The following is a 14,744-nucleotide window of genomic DNA, read 5'->3' on the forward strand; positions in this document are numbered from 1 at the left end:
AGCATGTCCTAGGTACCAGGGAGAGTCAGGAATCTGGCTGTCTGGGTCCAGGAATGTCCTGTAGGATGGCTGCCATTCCCTATGGACCCTCTCTTCCCACAAGAAACACTCATTAGACCCTGACCACCGATGGGGCCCTGGAGAAACTGAGGCAAGCAAGGTGGATGGAGGCCCAGTAGTGGCAGGAGACCCTCCATAACAATGACGTCTTAACTGCTTGAGCGACATCTCCCCAGCTTTGGGGCGTATCTAAATGGTCTCAGTGTGTACCTGGATGTAACATCACACAACATTGACTCTTGGAGTGAGAAAGTTTTTCTCTTTTCAATTCTTCGGATTCTCCTAAGGGATAAGGTCTCCCTAAATGCAACCGTAACATCCCTTTAACCCTTGCTAATCTCCATTTATTAAAACAGAGACAGAGAGCAGGTTTCGGGCTCAGTCTTGGCAGGTGGCCGTATCTAGCTAGAGTTTAATAACATTATTTAGTATCATTTAATCTGACATGATTTACTTTAATGGAACTGAGCCGTTTTCATTGCATTTGTTTCCCATAATTACATTCTGTTTTCTGGCAAGTGATCTCATTTATCCCATTGATAGTAATGATATCAAGTTTTCTTTTTAAATAAGTTTATTTATATACAAAAGTGAGTCATTTAAAGAAAAACGTGAGTAAATAGTAGTACAGGCAGCATGCAACATATCATAACACTGGTTTGCAGATATGGTGAAAATCATGAAAGAAGTGTATGTGAATGGACTGATGTTTGGAAAGCTCTGCTAGAACATACGTTCTGGGTAGTTGGGCTGCCTGAGGGTGGGGTTAGGGCTCCACAAAGAGGAGCCTGCAAGAATTGGGCATTTTAGGTGGAGGAAACAACGTGTGCAGAGAGAGGTGAAAGTGGGTGCTAGGAAGGGTGGGCAGCTCAGTGTGGCAGTGTGCAGGGTACCGGGGGGTTGCAGAGGCCTGCAGTGGCGGGTTGCAGGGAACTGATGGCAGGCCAGTGTCTATCAGAAGGCTGGAACTGCTGCTGGCAGGGATGGCGCTGTCTGGGAGGCCCCAGGATTCCCATCAGCAACTCTTTCTGCCGCTCTCACCTGCATGCAGAGCCATGGATCCTAAACCAGAACTAGCCTGAGGAGAGAGGAAGAAAGGGTTAACCCCCTCCCACAATTGGGCTCTGGATTTGGGGCTTGATTTCCCGCATCCCAGCCCCATCAGCCCAGCCCTGGTCCCTACTAAGGCAGAACTCCCCATCCTCCTTAAAGGGCAAATTGAAACCCGGGGTCCCAGGGATACAGCAAGTCCCTCCATCTCCCTAACAAGACCCCCCCCCCGTACTTATCCATTTCCCCAGCTATGGCCATGGGAGGTCCTGGCTTCTGGGGAGGTTAAGCTTGAAGAACTGGAAGAAAATCTTAGAGCTGGGCCCCGGAGAGGGAAGGCACCTGCCCCAGGTGCTCAGGAAACAGGGATGGCACCTGCTCCAGGCACCCAGCAGCTGTACCTGTGGCAGGATCTCGGCAATCCCGGCCGCAGGCGCTGTGGCAGCACCGCTTCTTGCCCGAGCAGTCCGAGTCCTGGTGACACAGGTGCTTTGTGGGGCTCAGGCACTGCAGCCGGTCCTCAGGGCAGCTGCCCTGTTTCACTGCAACACAGGGGCCTGGGTGAGCCGTGCCCGTGCCAGCCAGCCCTGGGGCCTGGGGCCTGGGCAATCAGCAAGGCGGACGGGCACTTACCCGAGACCCGGGGGACGCAGTGGCGGAAGCAAGCTTGGTAGCAGCACTTCATGGTTGAGGGACACTGGCTGTCATCCTTGCACTGGTCAGGCACCGACAGGAGGCAGGGCCCATCATCTGGCGGGCAGCCCCCTGCTTTCTCTGTAAGAGAACCCCAAATCCTGCAGCTGGAGGCAGCTCAGGGTTATGTAACAACCACTGACCTGAGACTCACAGGATCTGAATTCTCCATCCCTTACTTTTTGCGGGTACTTTGGCAAGTTTTTGTTTTGTTTTGTTTTCTTAACTACTCCAAGCCTCAGTTTCCTGGCTGTGAAATGACAGGAAGCTGGGCTCCTTTCTCCAAGTGCTAGTTTGAGACTCGGATGGCACAAAGGATAGGAAAGAGTGGAGTTCAGAATCTCCACCGTGGCCAATCCGGCCGTGCCCTGCTTGGCCGGCCCGTGTCCATCTCCCGGCCTCCTGGTCCCCGCTCCCTCCTGATCTGCTCCGAGCCACTTCTCGCTGCAGGGCTCTCGCTCTGGCTGTCCGGATGCCGGGCGCGCTCGCCCACACACCGTGTCCGCCTGGTCAGCCTGGTCAGCTCGTTAGGTCTCGGCTGAAACATCACATCCTCAGAAGATCCTCCTTCTCTGCCCCCAGCTGAACTAGGCCAGCCCCGTCAGGCCCCACCCCGCACTCCCCCAGAGCATCTTCCCTTCGGGTTCGGGACTCCGCCTCCGTTCGCCTGCGCCCCTCGCTTGGCCGGAGGCTGTGGGGACAGACACCCGCCCGCTTTGCTCGCTGTCAGCCTGTGTCCCCGCACACGCGTACAGCACTAGGGCTCAGCGACTGGGTGACAGGGGGGTTGGAGGTGAGACCCCGCGCTGCTCGCGTGCCGGCCGTCGCCCGCCCCGTGCACCGCTGCAGCCCGTTCGGCCACGTCCCGTGCTGTGCACGCCGTTGCGCAAGTGGCTCGGTTTCGGGGTCGGCATCACGTTCTGTCCCAGAGCTCACCTAACTGCCCTCCCGGTTGGGATTTGGGGCCATTTCCAGATCTCGCACAGAAGGCGGGAGACCAGTAACTTCTTCCATGAGGGCAAGAAGCACGGCCCGAAGGGGGCACCGCGGCCCGGCTCCCCCTCCCCTGCCCCCGCCGCCGGCCGGAGCCGCAGGGCTGCAGCAGGCCCGGGCCTTCGCTTCCGCCCGGCACCGGAGAGAAGGTTCAGGAGGGCCCCCGGCCGCTGGACCCAGTGCTGTGGCTTTCACTCGGTCCACCCGTGCCCCTCAGCCCCTGCCGGGGCCGCCTTGCTCGCACCCTGGTGCCCCAAGCCAGCACCCGGCGCTCCCTTGGGCTGGCTTTAGTTGAGCTGCTGCCCCCTGCCGGACAGGGGCGGCATGGCCTGTGAGAGCCCCGCTCTGACAGCGTCTCCGGAGGGGGTGGGGGGCGGCTTGGGGGTGGCATGGCGGGTGGCATGGGGGGTGGGATGGGGGGTGGCATGGGGGCTGGGATGGGGGTGGCATGGGGGGTGGGATGGGGTGGCATGGGGGGTGGCATGGGGGGTGGCATGGGGGGTGGCATGGCGGGTGGCATGGGGGGTGGGATGGGGGTGGCATGGGGGCTGGGATGGGGGGTGGCATGGGGGGTGGGATGGGGTGGCATGGGGGTGGCATGGGGGGTGGCATGGGGGGTGGGATGGGGGGTGGCATGGGGGGTGGGATGGGGGGTGGGATGGGGGTGGGATGGGGGTGGCATGGGAAACGGCCTGAGGATGGGGCTTAGCCCTGAACAAACAAGCCAGAGGTGCTCGGGCCTCGAAGGGGGGCCCAAGGGAGCCACCTGCCCTCAAAGTTGCATCAGGGAGGGGCCCAGAGCTGAGCCCTGGGGAACCAACGGGCGGGAGAGGGGCTGAGGGTTGGCATTTCAGGTGGGGAGGACGTGGTGGCTGCCGTGTGGGGGTCGGAATAACAGCCTGGAGTGTGTGGAGGCGGCGTGAGGGGGTCGGGCAGTCACACTCACTCTGTTCATCTGCCTTTCCTTCCCCTCCCTTCAAATCCAGTTTCCCGCTCGCACACGCGAGCACAGAGACACGGTCACACACACACAGGTGCAGGTGCCACGGATGTGTACGCTCAGAGGGGAAAGAATCATACCTAGACACAGTTATGTGCATGCTTGTACACGCACGCAGAGACACACATACACAGTCAATATGCAAGCACGCTCAGATCTATGCACACAATTCGCTACAGGCTTAAAACTGCAGATAGTCAACTTTTTTGATCTCCCAAAATAGCAATTTTACATAGTTCAACCTAAGACACACACATCGGGCACACATCAGATAGTTTTATAGCTATATGCAGTATATTTACAAACACACGCATATATAAATGCAGGCAGTCATATATGTACATACGAACTGGGACATAAACTCTTCGTCAAATATATAAGCATACTGTCATATATACATGTCTACACACCTAGACACACACACACACGGATCCCCTCAGACACTCAGTCATGTATATAAGTGTATGTGGCATGTGTATGAGCAGAGAGACAGACACATATACACAGGTATACATACAGAGTCATCTGCACAGAGCTACACAGACACAGACATGCCCCCAATGCTACATAACTGGGAAACAGTCAATCAGGCACTCATTGTTCATCAGGGCCTGTGCCAGGCTCTTTGTATGCGAGACACCCAGACATCAGAGTGAGGGGCAGAGGGTGTGTCTTATAAACAGAGGTGGTTGGGCTTCCTCAGACCACAAACTGGGACTTCCTTTCCCTCAGTCCTGTCACCTTCCTCCATTGTCTGGAATTGTCCCGAAAGCCAGGCTCACAGGGGGAGAAATTGGGGAAGCATGGGTGCAGTGAACTAGGGGAGAGGCAGGTGTGTCACACCTGGCCACACAGAGAGGCCCTGAGCAGGCTCGGGTTTTGCAGCACCAGCTGTCACCTCTGAGCAGTCAAGCTGAGTATTAGGGTCCCCCAGCGGTTCCCCAAAGGGCCCAGCACGCACTAAGACACCATTCACTGCTCAGAGGGAGGCAAGGGCCCCATTCTGCAAGGAGTAAGTTGGCAGGTGAACCTTTCTGATTCCAAGACCTGCATTCGCAGGCTGCCTTTACACTCACTCAGAGTCGGTCTTTGGCCCTAGGCAAGTGGTTTCCCACTATGCCTTGGTTTTCCTCATCTGCAAAATGGTGATAAAACAGTCCCAATCTCACAGCATCACTGAGGGGTTGTGTGGCGACAGTGCGTGAATCACAGCCAACAAAGGGTCTGGCCTTGGAAGCCACCAATATCCTTCCTTCCTCAGCCTGTTCCCATCACTGTGCCCTTCCTCCAAGGCAGGGCCAGGGCAATGTGGGTGAATGTAGGTCAGGGTGTTCCAGCCTCAGGAGGGGAGGGCGGTGGAGGCCTCACCCAGATCAGGAGGCACCTGTCTAACCACTAAGCCACCCTCCCTCACCTGGCAGAGGCCAGGCGTCAGAGCCCTGTCGGGGTAGGAATCGGGATGGGAGGTGGGGGGATAAGAGAGCTAGGGACAGAGATTTCTCCCAACAAACCCCAGATCCCAGAAGCTCCACCCTCTGCTCAACTCCCAAGTCCTTTCCCCAGATGGGGCCATGGACCCCCTGCCCCCTGCCATGTACACACATGTACAGGCACACAAGCTCAGACACACACGGATGCAGCCATTCCTACGTGTACATGTGCAGACAGCCTGGCACAGACTAGCAGGCACAAACACACACATCTACACAGAGAGAGGCACACGTGTGTCCCCACACACAGACACATGGACAGGCTAAGACAAGCACTGAGAAAGTGTCAGAAGGACCTTTACCGATAGAGACACAGATGGGTGGACAGCCACAAAGATGCACAAATGAAAACACAGGCTCCTGGAAGCACTAAGAAGCTTACACACACACACACATGCACACACACACACACACACACACACACACACACACACACACACACACTGAGTTATCTGCCTTACCCCCAACACTTACTCTCCCCAGGAAGGTAGAAGCCACCTGGTCCCTAGAGCAGAGGAGGTACCCGCACTCACCTCCCTTCTTCCGGCCAGAGGCAGCAGGCAGCTGGGTCCCCACAGCCAGGAGCACCACCAGGAGGAAGAGGCTCCCAAACCTCATGTTTCTGCTGCTGGAACCCAAGAAGATCAGGGCCCAGGGACCCCCCAGATTAACACCTGCAGCCCCAGGGAGGCCCGAGCAATTTAGGGGAGGAAGGAGTCCTCCCCACTTCGTCCTTCTCACCCCGCCTTTGCTGAGGTCACCTGCAGTGGCATCTGGTAGAACTGCTCTCTGCCTGGAGCTGGCCTGGCTGTCGGGGGTGGGTGGAGTGTGGCTTTTGGTTTGGCTGAGTTTGCTGGTCACAGCAGGTGTAAGTAGCCACTGGGACCCCTTCTCTGGCCCCAAGGGATCTTGAGTAACAATGTTATCTCATCCAGGGGCCCCCACCTTAGATTTCACATCTGAGATGTTGGCTCCTGCTTTTGATGGAAGAGAGATGGCTCAGCATCCTCAGGTCCCAAACAGAAACTCCATCGAATCCTAGTACTCTGTCAGCACTGGAGGAGATTGCGTCCATCCTCTCAGCCTTCCGTATGTTTGTTTGTTTGTTTTTGAGACAGAGTCTCACTCTGTCGCCCTGGGTAGAGTGCATTGGCGTCATTATAGCTCACAGCAACCTCAAACTCCTGGGCTCAAGCGATCCTCCTGCCTGAGCCTCCTGGGTAACTTGGACTACAGGTGCACACCACAACATCCAGCTGATTTTTCTATTTTTAGCAGAGACGGGGTCTCACTCTTGCTGATCTCGAACTCCTGGGCTCAAGCAATCCTCTTGCCTCAGCCTCCTAGAGTGCTAGGATTAGAAGCATGAACCACCACTCCCATGCTCCCATTCGAAAGATGAGGAAACTGTGAGCCTGAGATTGGAGGGGACTGGCCCAGGAACACATAACTAATTCCTGACTGAGCTGGCATGCCTCCCCCACCCCCATTCGGTTCCTGGACCTTGAAAGCAGGTCAGTACTTCATCTGAGCCTGAGAAAGGAAGGTGACATTCCAGGGCTTGTCTTACTCACTCATTCCAGTCCAGGGCAGCTTTCACAGTCAGGAAGTTCTTTCTTGGGTTTAACTTGAATCTCTCATGCTGTCTTCTAAGCTCTCAGGATAGGAGGGGCTCTGTCTTCTATGATCTGAAGCTACTTTTGGAATTCTGCACCTCCTTGGCAGCTTTATTTTGGAGGAAAAAATGTATGAGCTATTTTGCCCCTTATTACAAATTACACACATTCATGGACAAAATGCTTTTCCAATTAAGATTATTTTGTAGACATTTTTCTTGGGCTGTGAACTGTTCTCTAAACATCATGTTTTCTGATGGCTACATGGTGTTTTATAAGATCGATATGTTAAAACACATATGGTCAGTTCACTATTATGAAATATGATTTCCTATATTTCACTTTCACGAATAAAGTTGTGATAATGTTTGCACATTTTTGGGTTCGCCTCTCTGACTGGTTTCTTAGAGTAAATTTGTCAACGTAGAAATGCTAGGTCAAAGAGTGTGATCATTTTTCCAGGCTTTGGCTATATCTGGTCAAATTAGATTTCAGAAAGGAAGTAAATGAGTGTGGAATAGTTTCCGCCTGCCCTGCAATAGACGTCTGTTGTTTTTGTCCACCTAGCATCTTTGCCTTTGGTAGAGCCATTGCTCCTCAACTCCTGTAATTCTGGTTGGCTGCCAATCACCAGGTACTTCTCCTATCACAGGTGAGCACACTTGATCCAGGTTAGACCCACTGGACTCTTCCCCCACCCATAACCTGCCCACCTGTCCATTAGAGAGAGTCCTGAACAGAGGAGGCAGTACTCTGAAGAGAGCAATCCAAAGTTTGGGGGATATTGCTCGCAACCAAAGATCCTTAATGGATATACTCACCAAATTCAGGATATTAAAAAAACTGGTAGATAAAATCTTTGCTAATGGAAAGCAGTGTCTCATTTTAATTTGCCTTCCTCTGAATTCTGGTGATGGTGAATATTTCTCCATAGGTTTATACTGACTGATTGTATTTTTTGTTTTGTGAATTGCCTGTTTTTGTTATTTTCCCCATTTTTATTGGGGGTCCTTTTATTTTTATCATTGAGTTTTAAGAGCTGTTGACATATTAAGGATATTATTATTAACTTGTCATACATAAGACGTAGTATGGGAAAGTGGTTAGTGGATGTATACTGGAATCAAGCAGACCTGGTTTTGAACCTTGGTGCCACCAAGTTGTAGCTGTGTGACTTTAATTTTTCTAAACCTCAGTTTATTCTTCTATACAATGGAGATAGAAATAATATTTATTTTATAAGATACTTCTGACACTAAATGAGACAAGCATGATAAATACTTACTTGAATCCTGTATTGCAAATATTTGTTTCCTTGTTTTTTCTTTGAGCCAGAGTTTTAAATTTTGGACTAGTCAATTCATTCTTTGCATTTATGTTTTCTTCCTTCATACATATGCTGAAAAAAAAGGCTTTTGATTCTGATAAATATTCACTATATTTACTTGTGATTATTTTGTGATTTTTGAAAGACATGTTAATTCTTTCATCTATCTGAAATTTATGTCAGCATAGGGTGTGAGACAGGAAATACTTTGCTTCTAAGTTATTAAGCAATTATCCCATTACCATTTAGTGAATAATTCAAACGTTTGCCATTGATTAAAAATTGAACTTTATAAAAAAAATCCTCAAGTCCTGTATATAACAGGAGCTGTTTCTGGGTTTTCTGTTCTTTTCCTTTGAATGTTTCTTCTCATGCCATCACAGGCATGCCTCCAAGATGTTGCGGGCTTTGTTCTTGCTGTAAACAGAGTATCACAATAAAGTGAGTCATGCAAATTTTTTGCTTTCTCAGTGCATGTAAAAGCTATGTTTACAATATACTGTAGTCTATTAAGTGTGCAATATCATTTTTCATCCTCAAATTCCTTTTTACCATGTGCAGGGTCTTGCCTCCATGTTGGTGGCTGCTGACTGATCATGGTGGTGGTTGCTAAAGGTTGGAGTGGCTGTGGTAATTCCTTAAAATAAGAAAACAATGGGCTGGGCGTGGTGACTCGTCCTTGTAATTCTAGCACTCTGAGAGGCCGAGGCAGGAGGATCACTTGAGGTCATGAGTTTGAGACCAGCCTGAACAACAGCAATACTCTGTCTCTACTAAAAATAGAAAGAAATCGATTGGACAATTAAAAATATATGGAAAAAATTAGCCGGGCATGGTAGTGCATGCCTATAGTCCCAGCTACTTGGGAGGCTGAGGCAGAAGGATTGCTTAAGCACAGGAGTTTGAGGTTGCTGTGAGCTAGGCTGATGCCACAGCACTCTAGCCCAGGCAAAAGAGCAAGACTCTGTCCCAAAAAGAAGAAAAAAAAAAAAAAAGATAACAATGAAGTTTGGCACTTCCATACATGAAATACTCCTTTTGTGAAAGACTTCTCTGTCACATGCAATGTGGTTTGATGACATTTTACCCACAGTAGAACTTCTTTCAAAATTGGAGTCAATCCTCTCAAAGTTTGCTGCTGCTTTATCAACTAAGTTTATGTGATATTCTAAACCCTTTGTTCTCCTTTCAACTATGTTCATAACATTTTCACTAGGAGTAGATTCCATCTCTAGGAACCGTTTTCATTGCTCATCCATAAGAAGCAACTCCTTATCCATTCAAGTTTTATCATGAGATTGCAGGAATTTACTCACAAGTTCAGGCCCCACTTCTAATTCTAGTTCTCTTGCTATTTCCACCACATCTGCAGTGACTTCCTCCACTGAAATCTTGAACCCTTCAAAGTCATCCATTAGGATTGGAGTCAATTTCTTCTAAACTCCTGTTCATGTGGATATTTTGACTTCCTCCCATGAATCATAAACGTTCTTAATGCCAGCCAGAATGGTGAATTCTTTCCAGAAGGTTTTTAACTTACATTGCCCAGATCTATCAGAGGAATCACTGTCTGTGGCAGCTATAACCTTTAAAAATGTATTTTTTAAATGATAAGTCTTGAAAGTTGAAGCTACTCTTTGATTCATGGGCTGTAGAATAGATGTTGTGTCGGCAGGCATGAAAACAACATTAATCTCCTTGTACCTCTGCATCAGACCTCTTGGGTGACCAGGTGCATTGTCAATAAGCAGTAATACTAAATGATTACTTCGTAAATGAAGAAATCAAGACAGAAATAAAAAACTTCTATGAAGAAAACGACAATGGAGAGACAAGTTATCAACTCCTCTGGGACACAGCTAAAGCAGTTCTGAGAGGAAAGTTTATCTCCATAAATGTCTATAACCAAAAGACAAGAAGATCACAAATAGACAATTTAATGAAACGACTCAAAGAGCTGGAAAAAGAAGAACAGACCAACCCCAAACCCAGCAGAAGAAGTGAAATCAACAAGATCAAATCAGAACTAAACGAAATTGAAAACAGGAAAGCTATTCAGGAGATTAATAAAACAAAAAGTTGGTTCTTTGAAAAAATAAACAAAATTGACACACCATTGGCTAAGCTAACGAAAAGCAGAAAAGAGAAATCTCTAATAAGCTCCATCAGGAATAAAAAAGGAGATATCACAACTGATCCCAAAGAGATACAAGATACAATTTATGAATACTACAAAAATCTTTATGCACACAAACTGGAAAATGTGGAGGAAATGGACAAATTTCTAGAAACACACAGCCTCCCTAGGCTCAACCAGGAAGAAACAGATTCCCTGAACAGACCAATCTCAACAGCTGAAATAGAAACAGCAATTAAAAATCTCCCTAAAAAGAAAAGTCCCGGTCCAGATGGCTTCACACCTGAATTTTACCATACTTACAAAGAAGAACTAGTACCTATCTTGCAGAAACTATTCCACAACATCGAGAAGAACGGAAACCTCCCCGACACCTTTTATGAAGCGAATATTACTCTGATACCAAAACCAGGAAAGGATGCAACAAAAAAAGAAAACTACAGACCAATATCCCTAATGAATATAGATGCAAAAATTTTCAACAAAATCTTAGCTAACCGAATCCAGACACTTATCAAAAAAATAATCCACCACGACCAAGTGGGCTTCATCCCAGGGATGCAGGGATGGTTCAACATACGTAAATCTATAAATGCAATTCACCACATAAACAGAAGCAAAAACAAAGACCACATGATTCTTTCAATAGATGCAGAAAAAGCTTTTGACAAAATTCAACACCCTTTCATGATACGAACACTTAAAAAAATAGGCATAGAAGGGACATACCTAAAAATGATACAAGCCATATATGACAGACCCATAGCCAACATCATACTGAATGGGGAAAGATTGAAATCATTCCCACTTAGAACTGGAACCAGACAAGGCTGCCCACTATCTCCACTTCTGTTCAACATAGTGCTGGAAGTCTTGGCTACAGCAATCAGACAGGAAAATGGAATCAAAGGTATCCAAATAGGGGCAGAAGAGATCAAACTTTCACTGTCTGCTGATGATATGATATTGTATCTAGAAAACCCCAAGGATTCAACCAAGAAACTCCTGGAACTGATCAATGAATTTAGTAAAGTCTCAGGATACAAAATCAATACACAGAAATCAGAGGCATTCATATACGCCAACAACAATCTAATTGAGAACCAAATCAAAGACTCAATTCCCTTCACAATAGCAACAAAGAAATTAAAGTACCTAGGAATATATTTAACCAAAGAGGTAAAAGACCTCTACAGGGAGAACTATGAAACACTGAGGAAGGAAATAGCAGAGGATGTAAACAGATGGAAATCCATACCATGCTCGTGGATCGGCAGACTCAATATCATCAAAATGTCTATACTACCCAAACTGATCTACAGATTCAATGCAATACCTATTAAAATCCCATCAGCATTTTTCACAGATATAGAAAAAATAATTTTACGCTTCGTATGGAACCAAAGAAGACCCCGAATATCAAGAGCAATTCTAGGCAACAAAAACAAAATGGGAGGCATTAATATGCCAGATATCAAACTATACTACAAAGCTGTAGTAATTAAAACAATATGGTATTGGCACAAAAACAGGAATATTGACCAGTGGAACAGATGTGAGAATCCTGATATAAAACCATCCTCATATAGCCATCTCATCTTTGACAAAGCAGACAAAAACATACGCTGAGGAAAAGAATCTCTCTTCAATAAATGGTGCTGGGAAAACTGGATAGCCACCTGTAGAAGGCTAAAACAGGACCCACACCTTTCACCTCTCACAAAAACCAACTCACGCTGGATAACAGACTTAAACCTAAGATATGAAACTATTAGAACTCTAGAGGAAAAAGTTGGAAACACTCTCCTAGACATCGGCCTGGGCAAAGAGTTTATGAAGAAGTCCCCAAAGGCAATCACAGCAGCAACAAAAATAAATAAATGGGACATGATCAAACTACAAAGCTTCTGCACAGCCAAAGAAATAGTCATGAAAGTAAACAGACAACCTACAGAATGGGAGAAAATTTTTGCATCCTATGCATCCGATAAGGGACTGATAACTAGAATATACTTAGAACTCACGAAAATTAGGAAGAAAAAATCAAATAACCCCATCAAAAAGTGGGCAAAAGACTTGAACAGAAATTTTTCTAAAGAAGACAGAAGAAAGGCCAACAAACATATGAAGAAATGCTCAACATCTCTAATCATCAGGGAAATGCAAATCAAAACCACAATGAGATATCACTTAACCCCAGTGAGAATGGCCTTTATCAAAAAATCTCCAAACAATAAATGCTGGCGTGGTTGCGGAGAGAGAGGAACACTCCTACACTGCTGGTGGGACTGCAAACTAGTTCAACCTCTGTGGAAAGCAATATGGAGATACCTTAAAGCGATACAACTGAATCTACCATTTGATCCAGCAATCCCATTGCTGGGCATCTACCCAAATGATCCAGTGACACTCTACAAAAAAGACACCTGCACTCGAATGTTTATAGCAGCACAATTCATAATCGCAAGGCTGTGGAAACAGCCCAAGTGCCCATCAATCCAAGAATGGATTAATAAAATGTGGTATATGTATACCATGGAGTACTATTCAGCTCTAAGAAACAATGGTGATATAGCACATCTTATATTTTCCTGGTTAGAGCTGGAACCCATACTACTAAGTGAAGTATCCCAAGAATGGAAAAACAAGCACCAGATATATTCTCCAGAAAACTGGTATTAACTGAGTAGCACCTAAGTGGACACATAGGTACTACAGTAATAGGGTATTGGGCAGGTGGGAGGGGGGAGGGGGGAGGGGGGTGGGTATATACATACATAATGAGTGAGATGTGCACCATCTGGGGGATGGTCATGATGGAGACTCAGACTTTTGGGGGGAGGGGGGAAATGGGCATTTATTGAAACCTTAAAATCTGTACCCCCATAATATGCCAAAAAAAATAAATAAATAAAAAATAAGCAGTAATATTTTGAAAGGAATCTTTTTTTTTTTTCTGAGAAGTCTCAACAATGGGCTTAGAATATTCAGTGAACTATGCTGTGAACAGATATGTTATCATCCAGGCTTTGTTGTTCCATTTATAAAGCACAGGCAGAGTAGATTTAGAATAATTATTAAGAGCCCCAGGATTTTTGGAATGGTAAATGAACACTAGCTTCAACCTAAAGTCACTAGCTGCATTAACCCCTAACAAGAGAGTCACCCTGTTCTCGGAAGCCTTGAAGCCAAGCACGGACTTCTCTCTAGCTACGAAAGCCCTAGATGACATCTTCTTCCAGTATAGGGCTGTTTCATCTACATTAAAAATCTGTTGTTAGTGTAGCTACCTTCATCGATGCTCTTAGCTAGATCTTCTGGATAACTTGCTGCAGCTTCTCCATCAGCACTTGCTGCTTCACCTTGCACTTTTGTGTTATGGAGATGGCTTCTTTCCTTAAACCTCATAAGCCAACTTATTCTAACTGCAAACTTTTCTTCTGAAGCTTCCTCACCTCTCTCAGCCTTCATAGGATGGAAGAGAGTTAGGGCCTTGCTCTGGATCGGGCTTTGACTTAAAGGAATGTCGTGGCTGGTTTCATCTTCTTTCCAGACCACTCAAACTTTCTCTGTATCAGCAGGAAGGCCGTTTTGCTCTCTTATCATTGGTGTGCTCACTGGAGTCGCACTTTCAATTTCCTTCAAGAACTTTCCCTTTGCATGTACAACTTGGCTAACTGTTTGGCACGGGAGGCCTAGCTTTCAGCTTATCTCAGCTTTCCATGTGCCTTCCTTACTAAACTTAATCATTTCTAGCTTTTTTCGATTTAAATGGATTTTTCGATTTAAACTCTTCCTTTTACTTGAACACTTAGAAGCCATTGTGGGGTTATGAATTGACTTAACTTCAATATTGTTGTCTTTTGGGAACTAGGAGGCCAGAGGAGAGGGAGAGATATGGGGGAATGGCTGGTCAGTTCCAGAAACAATTACAATAGGAACAGCAAAGATCTGAGCACAGACCACCATAACAGATATAATAATAATGAAAAAGTTTGAAATATTGTGAAATTTATTTGTGAAATATTGTGAAATATTGAAATAATATCATTGAAATAATGATATTATATCATCATGAAATAAATGAAATAATATCATTTATTGTGAAATATTGTGAAAATTGCCAAAATGTGACACAGAGGCATGAAGTGAGCACATGCTGTTGGAAAAATGGTGCCAATAGACTTGGTTGATGCAGGGTTGTCACAAACCTTCAATTTGTAAAAAACATAGTAACTGTTAAACGCAATAAAGTGAAGCACAGTGAAACGGGGTACGCTTGCAATGGCGTAATTGTAGCTTTACAATGTGTTTTAGCTACTGGTCTTATCCATTGAGCTTCATCAGTTTACATTTTCAATTTTCCATGTTACAAGTA

At 46.5% G+C, this 14,744-nt stretch overlaps 1 protein-coding gene across 1 annotated transcript; it reads right to left on the minus strand.

Moving 5' to 3' along the window:
- Positions 1 to 628: 628 nt before the first annotated feature.
- Positions 629 to 2,947, minus strand: WFDC5 (WAP four-disulfide core domain 5; the record flags this gene model as incomplete). The annotated part of the gene is made up of 4 exons (XM_075993414.1): positions 629 to 1,138; positions 1,512 to 1,652; positions 1,744 to 1,884; positions 2,740 to 2,947. Coding segments are annotated over 4 exons (495 nt in total), but the record flags the coding sequence as incomplete, so codon positions are not given.
- Positions 2,948 to 14,744: the final 11,797 nt, after the last annotated feature.

The sequence above is a fragment of the Microcebus murinus genome, chromosome 16 (assembly GCF_040939455.1).
Source record: "Microcebus murinus isolate Inina chromosome 16, M.murinus_Inina_mat1.0, whole genome shotgun sequence".
Taxonomy (NCBI): Eukaryota; Metazoa; Chordata; class Mammalia; order Primates; family Cheirogaleidae; genus Microcebus; species Microcebus murinus.